We start from the raw sequence: 25,041 nt of genomic DNA, 5'->3' as shown, positions 1-25,041 counted from the left end.
TTCACCGCCTGCTGTACCTGTATGCCAACTTTCAATGACTGACGAACCATGACACCCAGGTCTCGTTGCACTTCCACTTTAGCTAATCTGCCGCCGTTCAGATAATATTCTGCCTTCGTGTTTTTGCCCACAAAGTGGATAACCTCACATTTATCCACATTATACTGCATGTGCCATGCATTTGCCCACTCACCTAACCTGTCCAAGTCACCCTGCAACCTCTTAGCATCTTCCTCACGGCTCATACCGCCACCCAATTTAGTGCCATCTGCAAACTTGGAGATATAACACTCAATTCGTTCATCTAAATCATTAATCTATATTGTAAAGAGCTGGGGTCCCAGCACTGAGCCCTGCGGCACTCCACTAGTCACTGCCTGCCATTCTGAAAAGAACCCGTTTATCCCGACTCTCTGCTTCCTGTCTGCGAACCAGTTCTCTATCCACGCCAGTACATTACCCCCAATACCATGTGCTTTGATTTTGCACACCAATTCCATGTTTGGGACCTTGTCAAAAGCCTTTTGAAAGTCCAAATACACCACATCCACTGCTTCTCCCTTGTCCACTTTACTAGTTACATCCTCAAAAAATTCCAGAAAATTCGTCAAGCATGATTTCCCTTTCATAAATCCATGCTGACTTGGACCGATCCTGTCACTGCTTTTCAAATGTGCTGCTATTTTATCCTTAATGATTGATTCCAACATTTTCCCCACTACTGATGTCAGGCTAACTGGTCTATAATTACCCGTTTTCTCTCTCCCTCCTTTTTTAAAAAGTGGTGTTACATTAGCTACCCTCCATTCCATGGGAATTGATCCAGAGTCGATCGACTGTTGGAAAATGATCACCAATGCATCCACTATTTCTAGGACCACTTTATTAAGTACTCTGTCATGCAGACTATCAGGCCCCGGGGATTTATCAGCTTTCAATCCCATCAATTTCCCTAACAGAATTTCCCATCTAATAAGGATATCCTTCAGTTCCTCCTTTTCACTAGACCCTCGGTCCCCTAGTACATCCAGATGGTTATTTGTGTCTTCCTTCGTGAAGACAGAACCAAAATATTTGTTCAATTGGTCTGCCATTTCTTTGTTCCCCATTATAAATTCACCTGAATCCGACTGCAAGGGACCTACGTTTGTCTTCACTAATCTTTTTCTCTTCTCATATCTATAGAAGCTTTTGCAGTCAGTTTTTATGTTCCCGGCAAGCTTCCTCTCGTACTCTATTTTCCCCCTCTTAATTAAACCCTTAATCCTTCTCTGCTGAATACTACATTTCTCCCAGTCCTCAGGTTTGCTGCTTTTTCTGGCCAATTTATATGCCTCTTCCTTGGATTTAACACTATCCTTATTTTCCCTTGTTACCACGGTTGAGCCACCTTCCCCGTTTTATTTTTACTCCAGACAGGGATGTACAATTGTTGCAGTTCATCCATTAAATGTTTGCCATTGCCTATCCACCGTCAACCCTTTAAGTATCATTTGCCGGTATATTCTAGCCAATTCATGTCTCATACCATCGAAGTTAACTTTCCTTAAGTTCAGGACCCCAGTCTCTGAATTAACTGTGTCACTCTCCACCTTAATAAAGCATTCTACCATATTATGGTCACTCTTTCCCAAGGGGCCTTGCACAACAAGATTGCCAATTAGTCCCTTCTCATTACTCATCACCCAGTCTAGGATGGCCAGCTCTCTAGTTGGTTCCTCGACATATTGGTCTAGAAAACCATCCCTAATACACTCCAGGAAATCCTCCTCCACCGCATTGCTATCAGATTGGTTAGCCCAAACAATATGTTGATTAAAGTCGCCCATGATAACTGCTGTATCTTTATTGTACACATCCCTTATTTCTTGTTTGATGCTGTCCCCAACTCATTACTACTCAACTTTCACTACACCGTTGCTTAGTTAATCAACATCTGAGTTTTTTCTTATTATTGCTCATAGTAACATGAGTAACCTGGGCAGAATCGGAACCAATGTCCTCGGGGGAGTGTTTGCTAGTGCTGTTGGGGAGGAGTTAAACTAATATGGCAGGGGGATGGGAACCAATGCAGGGAGATAGAGGGAAACAAAAAGGAGGCAAAAGCAAAAGACAGAAAGGAGATGAGGAAAAGTGGAGGGCAGAGAAACCCAAGGCAAAGAACAAAAAGGACCATTGTACAGCAAAATTCTAAAAGGACAGAGGGTGTTAAAAAAACAAGCCTAAAGGCTTTGTGTCTTAATGCAAGGAGTATCCGCAATAAGGTGGATGAATTAACTGTGCAAATAGATGTTAACAAATATGATGTGATTGGGATTACGGAGACGTGGCTCCAGGATGATCAGGGCTGGGAACTCAACATCCAGGGGTATTCAACATTCAGGAAGGATAGAATAAAAGGAAAAGGAGGTGGGGTAGCATTGCTGGTTAAGGAGGAGATTAAGGCAATAGTTAGGAAGGACATTAGCTTGGATGATGTGGAATCTATATGGGTAGAGCTACAGAACACCAAAGGGCAAAAAACATTAGTGGGAGTTGTGTACAGACCTCCAAACAGTAGTAGTGATGTTCGGGAGGGCATCAAACAGGAAATTAGGGGTACATGCAATAAAGGTGCAGCAGTTATAATGGGTGACTTTAATATGCACATAGATTGGGTTAACCAAACTGGAAGCAATACGGTGGAGGAGGATTTCCTGGAGTGCATAAGGGATGGTTTTTTAGACCAATATGTCGAGGAACCAACTAGGGGAGAGGCCATCTTAGACTGGGTGTTGTGTAATGAGAGAGGATGAATTAGCAATCTCGTTGTGCGAGGCCCCTTGGGGAAGAGTGACCATAATATGGTGGAATTCTGCATTAGGATGGAGAATGAAACAGTTAATTCAGAGACCATGGTCCAGAACTTAAAGAAGGCTAACTTTGAAGGTATGAGGTGTGAATTGGCTGGGATGGATTGGCGAATGATACTTAAGGGGTTGACTGTGGATGGGCAATGGCAGACATTTAGAGACCGCATGGATGAAGTACAACAATTGTACATTCCTGTCTGGCATAAAAATAAAAAAGGGAAGGTGGCTCAACCGTGGCTATCAAGGGAAATCAGGGATTGTATTAAAGCCAAGGAAGTGGCATACAAATTGGCCAGAAATAGCAGCGAACCTGGGGACTGGGCGAAATTTAGAACTCAGCAGAGGAGGACAAAGGGTTTGATTAGGGCAGGGAAAATGGAGTATGAGAAGAAGCTTGCAGGGAACATTAAGACGGATTGCAAAAGTTTCTATAGATATGTAAAGAGAAAAAGGTTAGTAAAGACAAACGTAGGTCCCCTGCAGTCAGAATCAGGGGAAGTCATAACGGGGAACAAAGAAATGGCGGACCAATTGAACAAGTACTTTGGTTCGGTATTCACTGAGGAGGACACAAACAACCTTCCGGTTATAAAAGGGGTCGGGGGGTCTAGTAAGGAGGAGGAACTGAGGGAAATCCTTATTAGCCGGGAAATTGTGTTGGGGAAATTGATGGGATTGAAGGCCAATAAATCCCCAGGGCCTGATGGACTGCATCCCAGAGTACTTAAGGAGGTGGCCTTGGAAATAGTGGATGCATTGACAGTCATTTTCCAACATTCCATTGACTCTGGATCAGTTCCTATAGAGTGGAGGTGTAACCCCACTTTTTAAAAAAGGAGGGAGAGAGAAAACAGGGAATTATAGACCGGTCAGCCTGACATTGGTAGTGGGTAAAATGATGGAATCAATTATTAAGGATGTCATAGCAGTGCATTTGGAAAGAGGTGCCATGATAGGTCCAAGTCAGCATGGATTTGTGAAAGGAAAATCATGCTTGACAAATTTTCTGGAATTTTTTGAGGATGTTTCCAGTAGAGTGGACAAGGGAGAACCAGTTGATGTGGTATATTTGGACTTTCAGAAGGCGTTCGACAAGGTCCCACACAAGAGATTGATGTGCAAAGTTAGAGCACATGGGATTGGGGGTAGTGTGCTGACATGGATTGAGAACTGGTTGTCAGACAGGAAGCAAAGAGTAGGAGTAAATGGGTACTTTTCAGAATGGCAGGCAGTGACTAGTGGGGTACCGCAAGGTTCTGTGCTGGGGCCCCAGCTGTTTACACTGTACATTAATGATTTAGATGATGGGATTAAATATAGTATCTCCAAATTTGCGGATGACACTAAGTTGGGTGGCAGTGTGAGCTGCGAGGAGGATGCTGTGAGGCTGCAGAGCGACTTGGATAGGTTAGGTGAGTGGGCAAATGCATGGCAGATGAAGTATAATGTGGATAAATGTGAGGTTATCCACTTTGGTGGTAAAAACAGAGAGACAGACTATTATCTGAATGGTGACAGATTAGGAAAAGGGGAGGTGCAAAGAGACCTGGGTGTCGTGGTACATCAGTCATTGAAGGTTGGCATGCAGGTGCAGCAGGCGGTTAAGAAAGCAAATGGCATGTTGGCCTTCATAGCAAGGGGATTTGAGTACAGGGGCAGGGAGGTGTTGCTACAGTTGTACAGGGCATTGGTGAGGCCACACCTGGAGTATTGTGTACAGTTTTGGTCTCCTAACCTGAGGAAGGACATTCTTGCTATTGAGGGAGTGCAGCAAAGGTTCACCAGACTGATTCCTGGGATGGCGGGACTGACCTATCAAGAAAGACTGGATCAACTGGGCTTGTATTCACTGGAGTTCAGAAGAATGAGAGGGGACCTCATAGAAACATTTAAAATTCTGACGGGGTTAGACAGGTTAGATGCAGGAAGAATGTTCCCAATATTGGGGAAGTCCAGAACCAGAGGTCACAGTCTAAGGATAAGGGGTAAGCCATTTAGGACCGAGATGCGGAGGAACTTCTTCACCCAGAGAGTGGTGAACCTGTGGAATTCTCTACCACAGAAAGTTGTTGAGGCCAATTCACTAAATATATTCAAAAAGGAGTTAGATGAGGTCCTTACTACTAGGGGGATCAAGGGGTATGGCGAGAAAGCAGGAATGGGGTACTGAAGTTGAATGTTCAGCCATGAACTCATTGAATGGCGGTGCAGGCTAGAAGGGCCGAATGGCCTACTCCTGCACCTATTTTCTATGTTTCTATGATACAGCCTTCTGAAAGCAATAGGCGTGTATGAAAGTTTTGGTTAATTATTTACCTTCAGTGCATTTTGAGTATCTTCCAGACAATAGACCCGTATGCTATACTCCAATGACGTGCATGTTCCTGGTGCAAATAGAACTAGCCTTAGACGCTTTGCTGCAGTCATGTTCAGTGATTCACCGACTAGTGTGTACTTGCCCAGTGTCTCAGTAAATACATGGGACATCTGACCATCAAGTTGGCAATAATAGGGATTAGAAGGAATTTCTTTCCCCAAATGTAATACCTCCTGTGGAAAGAAAAAAGACTGAATTACAGTTTTGACAAATAAATGTAGTAACATTCTCACTGCCACCCACACATATGCAATAGATTAGGATGGACACAAAAATTGCTTGTTTAACATAACTTGATCTGTATGCTTAAAATATTTATAGATTTGCTATGAAATAAATTTGAGCAGTGACGGACTTATTTGTGGTGCTAAAAATCAAATATTATACAATTTTAATTTTCACTTTTTATAATTTAAAAAGTTAACAAAGTTTCAACAGCGACTGATGTAGCATTGAAATGACGGGTCCATTCTTATTTAAGGTTTATTTTAAGAACCATAAGAAGTTAGGGTTACGGTTCAATCATATCATGTCTCAGCACCAACAACAATCCTTTTCTGATTAAGGAATGTTGTTCATTTTTTTGTATTCAAATTTTCTTCCATTACTTTCCTGACAGTACTGACTGTTGCTGGCTTATAGTTTCAGAGGTGTTAGCAGTGGTGCAGTACCTTCGCCAAATGGCTATTTTTCAAATGGGAGCCAGAACAGTCGATGTTGATGTGCTATTAGACTGTGGAGGTTGTTACAGCAGTACGAGATCCTGTTCTCACCTGACATCCACACATAATCACATTCCAGCAAGGGTTTCTAGATATTAACCAGATGCACAAACCTTGTGGGGTTTTTTTCCGTTTCTTTAGTCCATAAATGCTGAGGCTAATTATAATAATCTAACCTTGCCTAACTAAAATGAACTAATGCAGCTTGGTAATCAGAATGGGGATCAAACATGAGATCTTCTTGTCTCTGTGGCTCAGTATTACATTGGGTGGCCTTTACTCACTAGGCCTTTAGGGAAGGTGCTATTCAATTCTGACTAAGAACATAAGAAATAGGAGTAGGAGTAGGCCATTTGGCCCCTCGAGCCTGCTCCGCCATTTAATAAGATCATGGCTGATCTGATCATGGACTCAGCTGCACTTCCCTGCCCACTCCCTATAACCATTTATTCCCATATCGCTCATCAATCTGTCTATCTCCGCCTTAAATATATTCAATGACCCAGCCTCTCTGGGGCAGAGAATTCCACAGATTTACAACCCTCTGAGACAAGAAATTCCTCCTCCTCTCAGTTTTAAATTCTGAAACTATGTCCCCTAGTTCTAGATTTCCCCATGAGTGGAACATCCTCTCTGCATCTACCTTGTCGAGCACCCTCATAATCTTATATGTTTCAATAAGATCATCTCTCATTCTTCTGAATTCCAATGAGTACAGGCCCAATCTGCCTAACCTTTCTTCATAGGTCAACCCCTGCATCTCTGCAAACAACCTCGTGAACCTTCTCTAAACTGCCTCCAATGCAAGTATATCACTCCTTAAATATGGAGAACAAAACTGTACTCAGTACTCTAGGTGTGGCCTCACCAATACCCTGTACAATTGTAGCAGGACTTCTCTGCTTTTATAATCCATCCCCCTTGCAATAAAGGCCAACATTCCATTTGCCTTCCTGATTACTTGCTGTACCTGCATACTAACATTTTGTGTTTCATGCACAAGGACCCCCAGTTCCCTCTGTACTGCAGCACTTTAGATTTTTCTCCATTTAAATTATAATTTGCATTTTTATTTTTCTGTCAAAGTGGATAACCTCACACTTTCCCACATTATACCCCACGTGCCACATTTTTTCCCATTCACTGAGCCTTCTATACCCCTTTGCAGATTTTTTGTGTCCTCCTCACAATTTGCTTTGTATCATCAGCAAACTTGGCTACATTACACGCGGTCCCTTCATCCAAGTCATTAATATAGATTGTAAATAGTTGAGGCCCCATTACCGATCCCTGCGGCACTCACTAGTTACTGTTTGCCAACCGGAAAATTACCCATTTATCTCGACTCTCTGTTTTCTGTTCGTTAGCCAATCCACTATATATTACCCCAACCTTGTGAACTTTTATCTTGTGCGGTAACCATTTATGTGGTACCTTATCGAATGCCTTCTGGAAATCCACTTGTTACTCCTTATCCACCCTGCTTGTACATCCTCAAAGAACTCCAGCAAATTTTTCAAACATGATTTCCCTATCATAAAACCATGCTGACTCTGCTGGACTGAATTTTGCTTTCCCAAATATCCTGCAACTGCTTCCTTAATAATGGACTCCAGCATTTTCCCAACGATAGATGTTAGGCTAACTGGTCTGTAGTTTCCTGCTTTCTGCTTACCTCCTTTTATAAATAGGGGCATTACATTTGCTGTTTTTCAATCCGCTGGGATCTCCACAGAATCCCGGGAATTTTGGTAGATTACAACCAATGCATCCACTTCTTTTAAGACCCTAGAATGCAAGCAGTCAGGTCCCGGGGACTTGTCCACCTTTAGTCCCATTATTTTACCGAGTACTTCTTCTTTAGTGACAGTGATTGTATCCTTCCTCCTTTCAACCTCTTGATTATCCATTGTTGGGATGTTTTTAGTGTTTTCTACCATGAAGACCGATACAAAATATTTGTTCAAAGTCTCTGCCATTTCCTTGTTCCCTATTATTAATTCCCCAGTCTCATTCTCTAAGGGACCAACATTTACTTTAGCCACTCTCTTCCTTTGTATATACCTGTAGAAACTCTTGTTATCTGTTTTTTCTTGCTAGTTTATTTTCATAATCAATCTTCCCACTCTTTATTATTTTTTTAGTCGGTCTTTGCTGGTTTTTAAAAGTTTCCCAATCCTCTGGCTTCCCACTAATCTTGGCCACTTTGTATGCCAAAGAATGGACAATAGAAAGAAAGATTTGCATATTATCTCAAATCTTACCTTGGGTCGGTGGTAGTATTCACACCTCTGAGTCCCATTCTAGAGACTTGAGCACATAATCTAAGCTGACATCTCAGTATGAGGGAGTTCTGCACTGTCAGATATGCTATCCATTTGTCCCCTCAGGTGAATGTAAAATATCCCATTGTACTATTGTATGAAGAGCAAGGGAGTTCTCCTGTTATACTGGTCAGCATTTATCTTTCAACCAACATCACTCATACAGATTCTCTGGTCATTTATCTCATTATTGTTTGTGGGACCTTACTATGTATATATTGGTTGCTGTGTTTGTCTACATTATACAACTGACCACACTTCAAAACCACAAGGGAAAAGGCAAAAGTACTTAATTTGTTGTGAGTTGCTTTGGGACATCCTGATGATGTGAATGAAGGATGCTATATAAATGGCAGCTCTTTCCTTCTATACCAATATTCTTAGAAAAGTCTTACAAAGTGCTTCACACAATGAATTACTTTAGAAATGCAATGATGGTTGTTAAGTGAGCCTTATGCTCGCAGGAAGATTCTACAAATGGTAACTAGATAAATAACCAGTGAATCTGTTTCTGATAGTATTGTTTGAGGGAAGAATCTTGGCCTGGTCACCTGGAAAGTTCCATCTCTTCTTCAAAGAGTGTCATGGGATCTTTAACACCTACCTAAACCATTGAACCACACTCGAAAGACAACAGGGCCTCAGCTTGATGTTATATCTTAAGGATGGCACCTCTGACAATGTAGCGCTCCCCCTTAGTACTGCACTGAAGTGATAGTTTAGAGGTAAAGTTTTATTTTTTTGATAATATTTGCAGCCATTAGAAATCGGGTAAGATCAGGATGCATGTTACTCTATTATCAATATTTAGCCTTATCCAGTGCCATGACTCTCTAAACCTCAGTGTCTAAGCCTCACTAATAGCTCCCCAGGTTCAAAAGGATAGAGAAAACAAAGGATCATTTTAAAGACCATATTAAAAGGCGTGAAAAGTAAAGACATTCCTATGAGAAAAAATGGAGAAACTGAGTACCTTGACCACGGCAGCAAAATTTAAAAGCCAAAACTAATCTAAAGGCTAATCTGAATTATTTTATAAGAAAACAAAATAGTACTGGTATCTGGGAGCCATATAATGTTCAGTTCAAAATAACTAAAACGTGTATTAGAAGTGAAAAAACTTGCAGATTTTTTTTTCCAGATAAGTTAGTAGTAGACAGCAAGTTCACCTGCTTTCAGTTTACACATTGGGATATTAAAAATAACAAGCAATTATATAGTAAAGTTACTCAAATATCAAGATTCATTTTGTTACGATAAGTTTGACCATACAGGACTAAAATATACACTTTAAACACATGTTTTTCAAAAATCATTAACTTCTGTTTGCTATATTATTCCCACATTCCCCTTCTCTCATTGTCTAGAATTCCTTTATTACTTTAGCGTTACTTTTCCTTATTGATTCTCTTTATAAACTTTTTTTTTTCTAGCAAATCTCTCTAATCCCATGGTTCTACAATGCTGTGGTCCCTAAAACACAAGTTTTAAATTGCTTACATTGTTTACTCAGTCTCTTGACTCTCTGGTGTCCTTTCTGGCGATCAGTACAAATTTTAAAATACATCCATTTTATTGCCTATAAATTGTCTTTAAAGGGCAATTTCCACCAATAAAAATACCCAGATTTGGAATATCAACATTGTTGTACCATAGGGACAACCTAGTAAATCTTTGGTGTGCTTTACACATCATACCAGGAAGAGGGCAACCAAGCAAATGTCTTTGTCAGAGGCTCTTGGAATCCAACAGTACTCAGATAATTACATTTCTCAATAACAATTGCGGGGTTAAATGTCTTCTTCACAGTGTGTTCAGAAGTGGTCCCAATTCTGTCATTTTAGTTTATAAAACAAACAGATATCAGTAAAACAAATATTAAGATAAAATTCAAGGGAATTGAAATTTCTCATTGCACTATTTTTTAAATAGCTAGTTAATATTGGGCCAGATTTTGCTAAAGCAGGGCATATAATGGCATCTACTGTTAGCTAAACTGGTCCCTGCACCCTTTAGCTCAAAACATTTTTGACCACTAAGTTGCCAAAAGTGTGAGCTGATAACAGCGCAGAAACAGGGTATCTGGGACCCGAGTGAACAGGACAACCAACAATGTGTCTCATTAATCAATTAAATTGAAGGATTGAGAAATAAATGGTGGAAGGACTGAGAAGGAAATGCAAATTAGAATGGGTGAATTCAATGTCAAATCAGGAACAGAAAGAAAAATAAAGAGAGGGAAAGAAAGATTGATTTGAGAGAGGGAAAAAAGAGAGACAGAAAGAAAAAGTATATTAATAAACAAAATTATATTTGACATTTTTAAAATCTTGAACAATTAATACCTGAAGGAATGAGACTCCAAACTTGTAATATTCAATTTTCAGTTGCAGAAAGGTTGATTGGCAGTAATTAATAATTATCACATTGTTAAAAGGGTTATTATGCCTTGCTTCAAAATGCTGTGCATGCTTTTAACAAAGTCATTAACTCATCTGTGCACAGAGAAATTATCAGCTTGTCAGCTGTAAGTTCATTCTTTTCAGTACGTGACTTATTTATTTCACTCGTATCTTACAAATAAACAACGATTGGAATTTCAACTCATATATATATGTTAATCCTTTTAGTATATGGGTTAGTTATAGGTTTGTTTATTTGAGTTTGTGAACTGCAATTGTGAATTGGGTCCAGTTGGCGCTATCATTGGGAGTCGGGTCAGGTCAGCTTGGACTGGACCGTGTATTTGGGTTAAGTTGGAGATTTGTAATATTGTTGAAAAAACACCCCTTTTTTCTCTTTCCCATGGCAGCTGGTGATGATTCTGCCATTCGCACCCTATCTAGACTCATCTTTTGTTTCTTAACTTGTTCCATTACCATCTCATTTTCCCCATCAGCCCTTTTGTCACTTAATCTCTCCTGCCTTCCACCCTATCACAGACCTTCCTTTTTGTTCTTTCCTCCCCTCCCCCCTTTCAGTGCCCCTGAACTTCCATCTCAAACTTTTCCAATTCTAACAAAAGGTCACAGACCTGAAACGTTAACTCTGTTTCTCTCCACAGATATTGCTTGACCTGCTGAGATTTCCAGCATTTTCTATTTTTATTTCAGATTCCAGCATCCGCAATATTTTGCTTTTGTAATATTGTTGGTCTATTTCAGCTAAGTTTGCAATACTCCACAGCCGTATTGAAGACATTTTCATAATTATTTTTTGTTATGTTCCAATTAGCTGTTTGCACAGTGTGAAAGCAGCATTATTACATGTGTAGTAATGGTAGTGGTGATTTTTCTATGGTTCCCACTATCATAATTGGGAGCAACAAAGTTGCCCAAAGGTAAATCTCAAACAGTAGCAATTTCAATTGGCAGATGTTAAAATCTTCCAAAATAAAAAATATTATAAAAATTTGTAAAGATGGGAATATATCCCAAAATGCTTGAATGCAGGATATACTATGGGCTCAATATTCCCCAGTGATTTGCACTCTTTTTTTTTGAGCAGGCCGCTTTTTTTGGCCTTAGTTTAAAAAACCACAGTTTCCCCCATCAATTTGCACCAGCGTAACTCAGTTAGTTACGGTTTTTTTTAACGTATGTTTTTTTTCAGCCAAAGGTGGCGCAACCTGCCACCCGTGCCAATTCTGGCCATTTAGGCAAGTTTGGCCAGCTGAGAGTTACTCCAGTACTGCTTAGGCCAGCGAATGTGGCCCTTGCAGAAAATCCTTCTGGAAAGTTAAAGAAATCAGCGCAGGTAAGGAAATTGGCGCAGGTAAGTGCAGCAGATGCCCAGACAGCAGCAGCAGCAAAGGTAAGAGAGAGGGGGGTGGGCGAGAGAGAGAGAGAGAGAGAGGAGAGGAGAGAGAGGGGGTTGGGCAGGTGGGGTGGGTGAGAGGAGGGGAGAAAGAGTGGGGGGAGAGAGAGGGGGGGGATGGGGGGAAGCCTTTCGGGTGTAGTTAGGTGTGGGGACCAGGAGGGAGGAGGCCATTTGGCCTGGGATAGGGGCGGGGGAGCGGACCGGGAGGCCACACGGCCTGGGATAGGAATGAGGGAGCATACCGGGAGGCCACTCGGCCTGGGATAGGGGCAGGACCGGTAAGGCAGTCGGGGCTGGGGGGGGACGGGGGAGCTGTAGCTGGACTGGCACTGGCAAGGGGTTTGGGGGTGGGAGCAGGACCGGCAAGTCCTTCGGCCAGGGCTAGGGGCAGGGGAGCGGGACTGGCAATGGCAAGGCACTCGAGGCTCCAGGCGGGCGCGGGAAGCAGACTGGGAGGCCCTCGGGTCTGGGATAGGGGCGGGGGCGGAGATCGGCACCGGAATCGGTGGGGGGGGGGGGTGAGTTTAATAATTGGAGGTAAGTTGCTGCAATATATTTTAATGTGTTTTTAAGTTGATGAATGTGTTTTTAAGTTGATGCAATGTGTTTTAATGTGTTGCGAGCTGGCTGTATGCTTCACTTTCCAGCCTCAGCTTACATTGTGTCCCTGGTTACCGTGGCAACCCGATCTTTTTGGCGCAGATCAAGGCTCCACCCCCAAAACTAAAGGACAGGTTAGGCTGTGCCAGAATGAAGAAATCCAACGGGGAAACTTGGAACATTTTTTTTGCCGTACTTGGGGCCCCCAAAAAATGTGTGTAATTCTTTAAGTACGCCAAAAAAAAAGCTTTGGGGAAAATTGAGCCCATAGAGCTGTAAATTAATGGGGATAGTGAATGTTGAGGGCAGCAAACCAAAAATTAATAGTGGAAATGGCTGATAGTTTTGGAGTTTTGCTTTCTGTTTGGGAATCGGGAGCACTATGAACAACTTTCCCGGCAAGGATTAACTGCATGGTACAATCCATAATAAAGTCATCATCATCATCATAGGCCGTCTCTCCTATCGAGGATGACTTGTTTCCATGCCAAAGTGAGTTCACAGGTGTTTCAATGAAGGACCTAATATTCCAGGTCCCAAACTACAAGTTGAAGGGTAGAAGGTGCCTGTGCGTGGATTTTTTTTTAACTTGTGATGGCCATTGCACACCAGCCACCACACGGGCTTGACAGAGCTAGGTCTTGGTCCAGTGGCAAGGGTTATTAGCCAAGACGACTGGAGACCAGCTCTGCTGCACGGACCTAGTGCGCACACATATTGCAGTGTGGGCTGGCCCGTGCTTTCTTTGGGCCCTCGCCTTTTCTGCGCCCCGAACTCACGCCTCTCCTGATCACTCGTCGCTCCTGCGCCCCAACCTCACCGCTTCTGCTGTACCTGCCCACACCCCAATCAGCAACCTGGGCCAAGGTGACGTCCAATCCAGTTACCCTCTTCACAGCCATCGCTCTCCAGCACACGCTGCACCTTGAAGTGGTACGCTCCACACTGCTCCTTTGAAGGCCCCAACCTGCTGATGGTCCTTGCAGGTCGGGGATGCAAAGTGGCTCTAATGGTTTTTTTCATTCCATATTATCTTATGTTCTCATTTTGAAAGCAGATGGAAAATATAATTTGGTCAACAAAAATTCCTGTTTGTTTCATAACTACAATAAAATTGGATTTATTCATTGTTGCTCCATAAAGCATTATATTGTACATTAAAAATACACTTAAGTGTAGAAAATTAATTCACAGTGAAATCAAAATTCAGTTAATAAAAAGGGCCCAAAATTGATGGACTCACCACCCACTGTCGCTGACATTCCTCTTTGGGTTCCGCCCAGTGCTACTTTCAATTTGGTCTGGAGCAGGCGGGAGGGGAGATCCACTGGGAACCGTCCGCTGACATCAGCGGACGGCCGAGTGGTGTAAGTGGATTCCCGCCCACCAAGATGCCATATTCATGCGGGCGGGAGTCGGCAGGAGTCGACCGCTGGCTGGAGGCTGGTCTGTCCCCAACGGTGAACATGGAGACCTTAAAAAAAGGTTGGTAAATATTTTTTAAACACTTTTTTCACAGCGACTTACCTGATTGGGTCCCCTGAAGGTGTTCCGATGGTTTTTTTTTCAATGATTTTTCTTTGCAGATCTTCGACCCTCCCTGGGCTGACTCCATCCTCGACGGCACTTGGGCGGCAAGCGCCCAGATTGGCGGCATAAGTCCCTCATTTGCCGCCCGTCGCCCTTTGAAGGACATTTTTGATGAAAATCCTGCCCAAAGTACCGTCAGGTACCTCGGCAGCCATCGGCAGTACTTTGGGCAGCACTTGGGCGGGCGGGGGCCTTCATCAATTTCAGCCCCTTAGAATGCTAACATAAAGGCCTGGAGTTTCTGCTAGGTTGCACTGGTTAGCAACACAATTTTCCCCAAATCGGCCAAACCAGCGCAAAAAAACAGCCAAAAAACCTACAGGGCTACAGACTAAGAGCTGGAAAGTGGGATTAGGCTGCATAGCTCTTTTGCGGCTGGCACAGAGACGATGGGTCAAATGGCCTCCTTCTGTGACGTAAATTTCTATGATTCTATATGATCGAAAAATTTCAAGCACAAATTAAATCAGTGCAAATTGAGTTTCTGCGATCTTTAGTGCTAGTTTAAAAACCATCGTGATGGAAGCTGATACGGCAAACAAAACTGGCCACGCCCCCAGATCAAATTAATCACCATGGCGAGCTTCCACTAATTGTGCCGTTTGTGAGCCTTTGAAGAGGTTCTTAGAATTAAGCTTTTTTGGGGGGAGCGCAAGGACACTAATAGATACCTTTTAAAATCTAAATATTGGCCCAGAAATAGCGGTTGGTTACTTCCTTCCCGCGGGCGGATGCCTCCAACTGCAAAAATTTCTACGAAAGTATCTGGTGGTCCCTGAGGTTTGGAGACTACCAGTCTTGGCCCTCTATGTGAAGGCCTTCGTAGGGGCACACATATCCTGGGTATGGATTATCTACGTATCAATGGGATCATGTGGGCCGGCCCAACCTATCAGAGTAGGGGGAATTCCCATTCATACTTATGTAAATTGGGGCTCACATAAGTATGAATGGGGATCCTCCAAAAATACCTTCAGAAACACTGAAAATACCTAAAAAAAAAGTCACCTATTTCAAATTTATAAAAATTTAATTTAATTAATTATTTAAAACAAAAATTTAATTTTTTGGAAATTAAATTTACATATTTTAAGGGGTCTAAAAATAAACTTACCTTATTTAAAAGGATTTTAAATGTTTAATTATTTTAAAATGTATATTTTTCTGCACTTTAAAAGTCTTACGCTGATAAAGGCAGGCCTCATGTCTTTTTTTTAATCAGTGATAAGAATTTGAAGGACATTCGCTGGGCAGGTGTTGGGCAAATAGCCCACCTCTCTGCCTGCGGAGACCCTTTAAGTTCAGATGCGGTATCCCCAATGCCAACACTACTGGCCCGAAATTCATTGACAGACCACTCACTACCGCCCGCTTACCGCCCAAAAACACAAGAGCCGGGTTTAGGCGCATACGCTTTGCATACCTAAAGCCGGAACTTGCGAGGATCCCATGGGCCCATTGTTTTTATCTTAGCAAGAAACTGACTACAGTATGCCGATGTAACGAGCAAATGGTTCTGTTTTTATTTTTGAGTCATTTTCAGTTATTTCAAATCGGGCTACTCACAGGTGGTGGATTGACACTCTGATTAAAAATGCTTATTGTTTTCTGATAAACCTATTTTCAGCTGTATTAATCAAATAGCACCAGCCTACCACTCTTAAATACAAGAAGGAATATTTTGAATGCAATTAAAAAATATATATATATATATTACATTCCAGAACACTGCCTGGTTGCACTGGTAAATGGATGAATTTACTTTCGGCAATATGAACATTAGCTTGAATGGAAACTTGAGCAAAAATTTCACTTCGCAAAAGTAGCACAATTTTGAATGCAATTTATAGCCCGTTGCATTCTGATTGTTGGATTTAAAAGTACTGGAGAATTAAATCGTATCTAAAATCTAACCTTTAGCATACCAAATGTAGCCTACCAAAACCTATGGACCTTGAATAAAAATTTGCATTTGTATCTCCAATGCCAACACTACGGGCCTGAAATTCATTGACAAACTACCCACTACCACCCGTTTACCTCCCAAAAACACAAGTTTCGTCAAAAATCAGGTACATACTGACGACATACCGCCCGGCGGAAGTTTCATGAGTGACTTATCGCCGGGCAGTATGCACACCGCCTGCCCATGTAGACTGCCGACATACCGCCCAAAAGTGCAAGTTTCATGACATAACACCGACATACTGCTGGAACTGCATACCGTCCTGGAGAAGGTGCTTTTAACTGGATCTTCTGCTGGACGGACTACCGCCTACTCCGATCCATTATCGACATCAACATAGCCCCAAAGCGGAGGGGGCAGCAGAAGCAATGCCACAAAAAAGTCAATGCCGGAGCACTTAAGGACCCAGCTAAGAGAGTCCTATACAGTCAGCGCCTCACAGCTAACCTGGCATGCCTTGACGACCCTGAGACGCAGAATGCCCACAGCGCTTGGTCTCCATAACCAGTGCCTGCAAAGAGACGCTCAGTTACTCAACCAGGAAACACCAGGACTGGTTTGATGAGAATGATCAGGAGATCCAAGAACTAATAGATTGAATGTGCAGGGCATTTCTGAGCCTTAAACAACAACCCAATGCGGGAGCAGCAAAGCAGCATTACAGATGGCTCAAGGCTGAGGTACAACAAAAACCCAGGACCTAAAGAACAGGTGGTGGATGGAGAAAGCACAGGAGATACAGCAGCTGGCCAACAGCCATGACGTGCAAGGATTCTTCATGCAGTCAAGGCCACCTATGGGCCAAACAACCAAGGCCCAACCCCACTGCTGGCCAAGAATGGGGAAACACTCATCAAGGACACCGAGGCAGTCAGGGCTCGCTGGAAGGAGCACTTCAAAGATCTCCTCAATCGAGACTCTGCCTTTGACTCGAGTGTTCTCGACTCCATCCCGCAGCATGCTACCCGCCACCACCTCAGTGAGACACCAACACTGCACGAGGTAGAAAAAGCCATAAGACAGCTTGAAAACAACAAGGCTACGGGTGCAGATGGAATCCCTGCTGAGGCACTGAAGTATGGCAGAGAGGCACTGCTGGTGCGAATACACGACCTCATCTGTCTCATCTGGAGGGAAGAAAGCATACCGGGGGATCGCAGAGATGCAGTAATCGTGATCATCTTTAAAAAAGGGACAAGTCCGACTGCAGCAACTACAGAGGAATCTCCCTGCTATCAGCCACTGGGAAAGTAATCGCGAGAGTCCTCCTCAACCATCTTCTTCCCGTGGCCGAGGAGCTCCTCCTGGAGTCACAGTGCGGATTTCGTCCCCTACGGGGCACAACGGACATGATTTTTGTAGCACGACAGCTACAGGAAAAATGCAGGGAACAGCCTTTGACACTATCAACCTCGAGGGTCTATGGAGCGTCCTCCTCCGTTTCGGATGCCCCCAAAAGTTTGTCAACATCCTCCACCTGCTCCATGACAACTTGCAGGCCATGATCCTTATCAACGGATCCATCACAGACTCAAGTCACGTCCGGACCGGGGTCAAACAGGGCTGCGTCATCGCCCCAACCCTCTTCTCAATCTTTCTCGCCGCCATGCTCCACCTCACAGCCAACAAGCTCCCCGCTGGAGTCGAACTAAACTACAGAACCAGTGGGAACCTGTTCAACCTGCGCCATCTCCAGACCAGATCCAAGACCACCCCAACCTCTGTCATCGAGCTACAGGATGCAGACGACGCATGCGTCTGCGCACATACAGAGGCTGAACTCCAGGACATAGTCGACGTATTTACTGAGGTGTATGAAAGCATGGGCACTACTCTAAACATCTGTAAGACAAAGGTCCTCAACCAGCCTGTCCTCACCACACAACACTGCCCCCCTGTCATCAAGATCCACGGCGTGGCCCTGGACACCGTGGACCACTTCCCATATCTCGGGAGCCTCCAAGCAACAAGAGCAGGCATCGATGATGAGATCCAACACCGTCTCCAGTGCGCCAGTGCAGCCTTCGGCCACCTGAGGAAAAGAGTGTTTGAAGACCAGGCCCTCAAAACTGCCACCAAGCTCATGGTCTAGAGGGCTGTCGTAATACCTGCCCTTTTTTATGGCTCAGAGACACGGACCATGTACAGTAGACACCTCAAGTTGCTGGAGAAATATCACCAACGATGTCTCGCAAGATCCTACAAATCCCAAGGGAGGACAGAAGCACCAACATCAACGTCCTCATTCAGTCTAACGTCCCCAGCATTGAAGCATTGACCACACTCGATCAGCTTTGCTGGGCAGGCCACATAGTCCACATGGCAGACACGAAACTCCCAAAGCAAGTGCTCTACTCAGAGCTCCCTCACAGCAAATGAGCTAAAGGTGGGCAGCGGAAACGCTACAAGGACACCCTCAAAGCCTCCCTGATAAAGTGCGACATCCCCACTGACACCTGGGAGTCCCTGGCCCAAGATCGCCCGAAGTGGAGGAAGTGCACCCGAGAGGGCGCTGAGCACCTTGAGAGCATGAAAAAATCAAGCGCAGACAGCGGAAAGAGCATGCGGCAAACCCCTTCCACCCCTTCCCTCATCGACTGTCTGTCCCACCTGTGACAGAGTCTGTGGCTCTCATATTGGACTGTTCAGCCACCAAATAACTCACTTCAGGAGTGGATGCAAGTCTTCCTCGATTCCAAGGGACTGCCTATGATGGTGAAGTGGACAGTATGTACACAGAGCTGACAGCTTTGTTTGATATTATACAGATCTTTATAGTTCTCCACAGTTTGATGTATTTTTAAATGGATTGTCGTATTTTCTAGTGTGAGGCATTAATTTAAATGATCTAACAAAGCCTTATTTACTTCTTTTGTTAATGAACTCTAATAAAAATGTTATTAGTCTCTTTCACCCTCCAGTTTCTCCCACACCCCAGTCTCGCTCATCCCTCCCAGTCTCTCTCAACCCCCAGTCTCCCTCCCCCACCCCCCCCGCAGTCTCTCTCATCCCCCAATCTCTCTCATAGAAACATAGAAACATAGAAAATAGGTGCAGGAGCAGGCCATTCAGCCCTTCTAGCCTGCACCGCCATTCAATGAGTTCATGGCTGAATATGAAACTTCAGTACCCCCTTCCTGCTTTCTCGCCATAACCCTTGATCCCCCGAGTAGTAAGGACTTCATCTAACTCCCTTTTGAATATATTTAGTGAATTGGCCTCAACTACTTTCTGTGGTAGAGATTTCCACAGGTTCACCACTCTCTAGGTGAAGAAGTTTCTCCTCATCTCGGTCCTAAATGGCTTACCCCTTATCCTCAGACTGTGACCCCTGGTTCTGGACTTCCCCAACATTGGGAACATTCTTCCTGCATCTAACCTGTCTAAACTCGTCAGAATTTTAAACGTTTCTATGAAGTCCCCTCTCATTCTTCTGAACTCCAGTGAATACAAGCCCAGTTGATCCTGTCTTTCTTGATAGGTCAGTCCCGCCATCCCGGGAATCAGTCTGGTGAACCTTCGCTGCACTCCCTCAATAGCAAGAATGTCCTTCCTCAAGTTAGGAGACCAAAACTGTACACAATACTCCAGGTGTGGCCTCACCAAGGCCCTGTACAACTGTAGCAACACCTCCCTGCCCCTGTATTCAAATCCCCTCGCTATGAAGGCCAACATGCCATTTGCTTTCTTAACCGCCTGCTGTACCTGCATGCCAACCTTCAATGACTGATGTACCATGACACCCAGGTCTCGTTGCACCTTCCCTTTTCCTAATCTGTCACCATTCAGATAATAGTCTGTCTCTCTGTTTTTACCACCAAAGTGGATAACCTCACATTTATCCACATTATACTTCATCTGCCATGCATTTGCCCACTCACCTAACCTATCCAAGTCACTCTGCAGCCTAATAGCATCCTCCTCGCAGCTCACACTGCCACCCAACTTAGTGTCATCCGCAAATTTGGAGATACTGCATTTAATCCCCTCGTCTAAATCATTAATGTACAATGTAAACAGCTGGGGCCCCAGCACAGAGCCTTGCGGCACCCCACTAGTCACTGCCTGCCATTCTGAAAAGTACCCGTTTACTCCTACTCTTTGCTTCCTGTCTGACAACCAGTTCTCAATCCACGTCAGCACACTACCCCCAATCCCATGTGCTTTAACTTTGCACATTAATCTCTTGTGTGGGACCTTGTCGAAAGCCTTCTGAAAGTCCAAATATACCACATCAACTGGTTCTCCTTTGTCCACTTTACTGGAAACATCCTCAAAAAATTCCAGAAGATTTGTCAAGCATGATTTCCCTTTCACAAATCCATGCTGACTTGGACCTATCATGTCACCATTTTCCAGATGCACTGCTATGACATCCTTAATAATTGATTCCATCATTTTACCCACTACTGAGGTCAGGCTGACAGGTCTATAATTCCCTGTTTTCTCTCTCCCTCCTTTTTTTAAAAAGTGGGGTTACATTGGCTACCCTCCACTCCATAGGAACTGATCCAGAATCAATGGAATGTTGGAAAATGACTGTCAATGCATCCGCTATTTCCAAGGCCACCTCCTTAAGTACTCTGGGATGCAGTCCATCAGGCCCTGGGGATTTATCGGCCTTCAATCCCATCAATTTACCCAACACAATTTCCCGACCAATAAAGATTTCCCTCAGTTCCCCCTCCTTACTAGACCCTCTGACCCCTTTTATATCCGGAAGGTTGTTTGTATCCTCCTTAGTGAATACCGAACCAAAGTACTTGTTCAATTGGTCTGCCATTTCTTTGTTCCCCGTTATGACTTCCCCTGATTCTGACTGCAGGGGACCTACGTTTGTCTTTACTAACCTTTTTCTCTTTACATACCTATAGAAACTTTTGCAATCCACCTTAATGTTCCCTGCAAGCTTCTTCTCGTACTCCATTTTCCCTGCCCTAATCAAACCCTTTGTCCTCCTCTGCTGAGTTCTAAATTTCTCCCAGTCCCCAGGTTCGCTGCTATTTCTGGCCAATTTGTATGCCACTTCCTTGGCTTTAATACTATCCCTGATTTCCCTAGATAGCCACGGTTGAGCCACCTTCCCTTTTTTATTTTTACGCCAGACAGGAATGTACAATTGTTGTAATTCATCCATGCGGTCTCTAAATGTCTGCCATTGCCCATCCACAGTCAACCCCTTAAGTATCATTCGCCAATCTATCCTAGCCAATTCACGCCTCATACCTTCAAAGTTACCCTTCTTTAAGTTCTGGACCATGGTCTCTGAATTTACTGTTTCATTCTCCATCCTAATGCAGAATTCCACCATATTATGGTCACTCTTCCCCAAGGGGCCTCGCACAATGAGATTGCTAATTAATCCTCTCTCATTACACAACACCCAGTCTAAGATGGCCTCCCCCCTAGTTGGTTCCTCAACATATTGGTCTAGAAAACCATCCCTTATGCACTCCAGGAAATCCTCCTCCACCGTATTACTTCCAGTTTGGCTAGCCCAATCTATGTGCATATTAAAGTCACCCATTATAACTGCTACACCTTTATTGCATGGACCCATAATTTCCTGTTTGATGCCCTCCCGAACATCACTATTATTGTTTGGAGGTCTGTACACAACTCCTACTAATGTTTTTTGCCCTTTGGTGTTCTGCAGCTCTACCCATATAGATTCCACATCATCCAAGCTAATGTCTTTCCTAACTATTGCATTAATCTCCTCTTTAACCAACAATGCTACCCCACCTCCTTTTCCTTTTATTCTATCCTTCCTGAATGTTGAATACCCCTGAATGTTGAGTTCCCAGCCCTGATCATCCTGGAGCCACGTCTCCGTAATCCCAATCACATCATATTTATTAACATCTATTTGCACAATTAATTCATCCACCTTATTGCGGATACTCCTTGCATTAAGACACAAAGCCTTTAGGCTTGTTTTTTTAACACCCTTTGTCCTTTTAGAATTTTGCTGTACAGTGGCCCTTTTTATTCTTTGCCTTGGGTTTCTCCGCCCTCCACTTTTCCTCATCTCATTTCTGTCTTTTGCTTTTGCCTCCTTTTTGTTTCCCTCTGTCTCCCTGCATTGGTTCCCATCCCCCTGCCATATTAGTTTAAATCCTCCCCAACAGCACTAGCAAACACTCTCCCTAGGACATTGGTTCCGGTCCTGCCCAGGTGCAGACCGTCCGGTTTGTACTGGTCCCACCTCCCCCAGAACCGGTCCCAATGCCCCAGGAATTTGAATCCCTCCCTGCTGCACCACTGCTCAAGCCACGTATTCATCTGCGCTATCCTGCGATTCCTACTCTGACTATCACGTGGCACTGGTAGCAATCCCGAGATTACTACTTTTGAGGTCCTACTTTTTAATTTAGCTCCTAGCTCCTTAAATTCGTTTCGTAGGACCTCATCCCTTTTTTTACCTATGTCGTTGGTACCAATGTGCACCACGACAACTGGCTGTTCTCCCTCCCATTTCAGAATGTCCTGCACCCGCTCCAAGACATCCTTGACCCTTGCACCAGGGAGGCAACATACCATCCTGGAGTCTCGGTCGCGGCCGCAGAAACGCCTATCTATTCCCCTCACCATTGAATCCCCTATCACTATTGCTGTCCCACTCTTTTTCTTGCCCTCCTGTGCAGCAGAGCCAGCCACGGTGCCATGAACTTGGCTGCTGCTGCCCTCCCCTGATGAGTCATCCTCCTCAACAGTACTCAAAACAGTGTATCTGTTTTGCAGGGGGATGACCGCAGGGGACCCCTGCACTACCTTCCTTGCACTACTCTTCCTGCTGGTCTTCCATTCCCTAGCTGGCTGTGGACCCTTTCCCTGCGGTAAGACCAACTCACTACACGTGATACTCACGTCATTCTCAGCATCGTGGATGCTCCAGAGCGAATCCACCCTCAGCTCCAACTCCGCAACGCGGTCAGTCAAGAGCTGGAGGTGGATACACTTCCTGCGCACGTAGTCGTCAGGGACACCGGAAGTGTCCCTGAGTTCCCACATGGTACAGGAGGAGCATAACACCCGACCGAGCTCTCCTGCCATGACTTAACCGTTAGATACACTTAAATTGGCAACAACAATGTTAAAAGTTACTGACTAATATAAGAAGAAAAAGAAAAACTACTCACCAATCACCAGCCAATCACTCACCCCCTAGGCTGTGACGTCACCTTTGTTTCTTTCTTTGCCTTCTCCCTGTAGCTGCACCGGTACGCCTCTCGCCGACCCCGGACTCGCGCTGCTCCGAGCTCCCGCCTCCTCGACTGACTGCTCGAACTGCCTGACTCCCGCTGGCCTTTATAGGCCTCTCGCCGACCCCGGACTCGCGCTGCTCCGAGCTCCCGCCTCCTCGACTGACTGCTCAAACTGCTCGACTCCCGCTGGCCTTTATAGGCCTCTCGCCGACCCCGGACTCGCGCTGCTCCGAGCTCCCGCCTCCTCGACTGACTGCTCGAACTGCCTGACTCCCGCTGGCCTTTATAGGCCTCTCGCCGACCCCGGACTCGCGCTGCTCCGAGCTCCCACCTCCTCGACTGACTGCTCGAACTGCCTGACTCCCGCTGGCCTTTATAGGCCTCTCGCCAACCCCGGACTCGCGCTGCTCCGAGCTCCCGCCTCCTCAACTGACTCTCTCTTATCCCCCAGTCTCTCTCATCCCCCCCCCCATCTCTCTCATCCTCCAGTCTCTCTCACCCCCCCCAGTCTCCCTCACCACCCCCCCAGTCTCTTTCACCGCCACCCCCCAAGTCTCTCTCTCTCTCTCATCCCCCAGTCTCTCCTAACCCCCAGTCTTTCTCCCCCACAGCGATCTTTTCCCCCCCCACAGCGATTCCCGCCCCCCAGCAGTCTCTTCTACCCACAGTGATCTGCCCCCACACCAGCGATCTCAGGCCGGCAGTCTCTGGCCTCTCGTCGGTGTCTCTCGTGGGGCGGAGCTTGACAGCCACGTAAGCACAACTTGGGAGCCGAAGATTCCCGCGGCAAAAAAGGCTCCTCCATTGGCCACCGCCCGCTGCATTCCACCCACCACCCACTCCGCTCCGACACCGCCCGCTGCACTCCACACACCGCCTGCTGCACTCCGCTCCCGCCCGCTGCACTCCACACACCGCCCACTGCACTCTACTCTGGTTACCACCAAGAAAAGTGGGATGAAACTCCTGCCCACTCTGCCCCAGCGGTACTGGGCGGTAAAACAATGACTCACCGCCCGGCGACCGCCAAAAAACGGGCGGAATTTGTGTTTCACCAAATTTGACCACTACATCTGTTCAGCATATGTTTATAACTGGCAGTTGGCTCATATTTTTTTTATAATACACATACAGCATGCAGATCAACTAAGATATATCTTATTGTGTGGTGTCTTAATGAATGGCATTCTAGGGCACCCGTGCCAGGGATTTCCTTCTTTCAGGGCTGCTGTGAGATCATTGCTTTCAATGGGTAGTGCCCACTATGAATTGAGCATAAGAACATAAGAAATAGGAGCAGGAGTAGGCCATACAACCAATCAAACCTGCTCCGCCATTTAATAAGATCATGGCTAATCTTCAACCTCAATTCCACTTTCCTGCCCGATCCCCATATCCCTTGATTCCATTAGAGTCCAAAATCGATCAATCTCAGCCTTGAATATAATCAACAACAGAGCATCCCTCTTGGGATAGCAAATTCCAAAGATTCACAACCCTGAGTGAAGAAATGTCTCTTCATCTCAGTCCTAAATGCCCTCTAGTTCTAGAATCCCCAGCCAGGGGAAACAACCTCTCAGCAT

The 25,041-nt window shown here is 44.8% G+C and overlaps 1 protein-coding gene across 1 annotated transcript in view; it reads right to left on the bottom strand.

The window, feature by feature from the left end:
• Positions 1-25,041, bottom strand: part of unc5a (unc-5 netrin receptor A) — a 712,676-nt gene that overhangs the window by 88,984 nt on the left and 598,651 nt on the right. Inside the window, exon 12 of the mRNA XM_070877285.1 lies at positions 5,169-5,402. Within this exon, the coding sequence (XP_070733386.1) occupies positions 5,169-5,402 (234 nt within the window). The remainder of the gene's footprint in view (positions 1-5,168; positions 5,403-25,041) is intronic.

Source organism: Pristiophorus japonicus, chromosome 4 (genome assembly GCF_044704955.1).
Source record: "Pristiophorus japonicus isolate sPriJap1 chromosome 4, sPriJap1.hap1, whole genome shotgun sequence".
NCBI lineage: Eukaryota > Metazoa > Chordata > Chondrichthyes > Pristiophoridae > Pristiophorus > Pristiophorus japonicus.
Note: the sequence above shows the minus strand (reverse complement) of the source record. Positions and strands in the feature narration are given on the sequence as shown.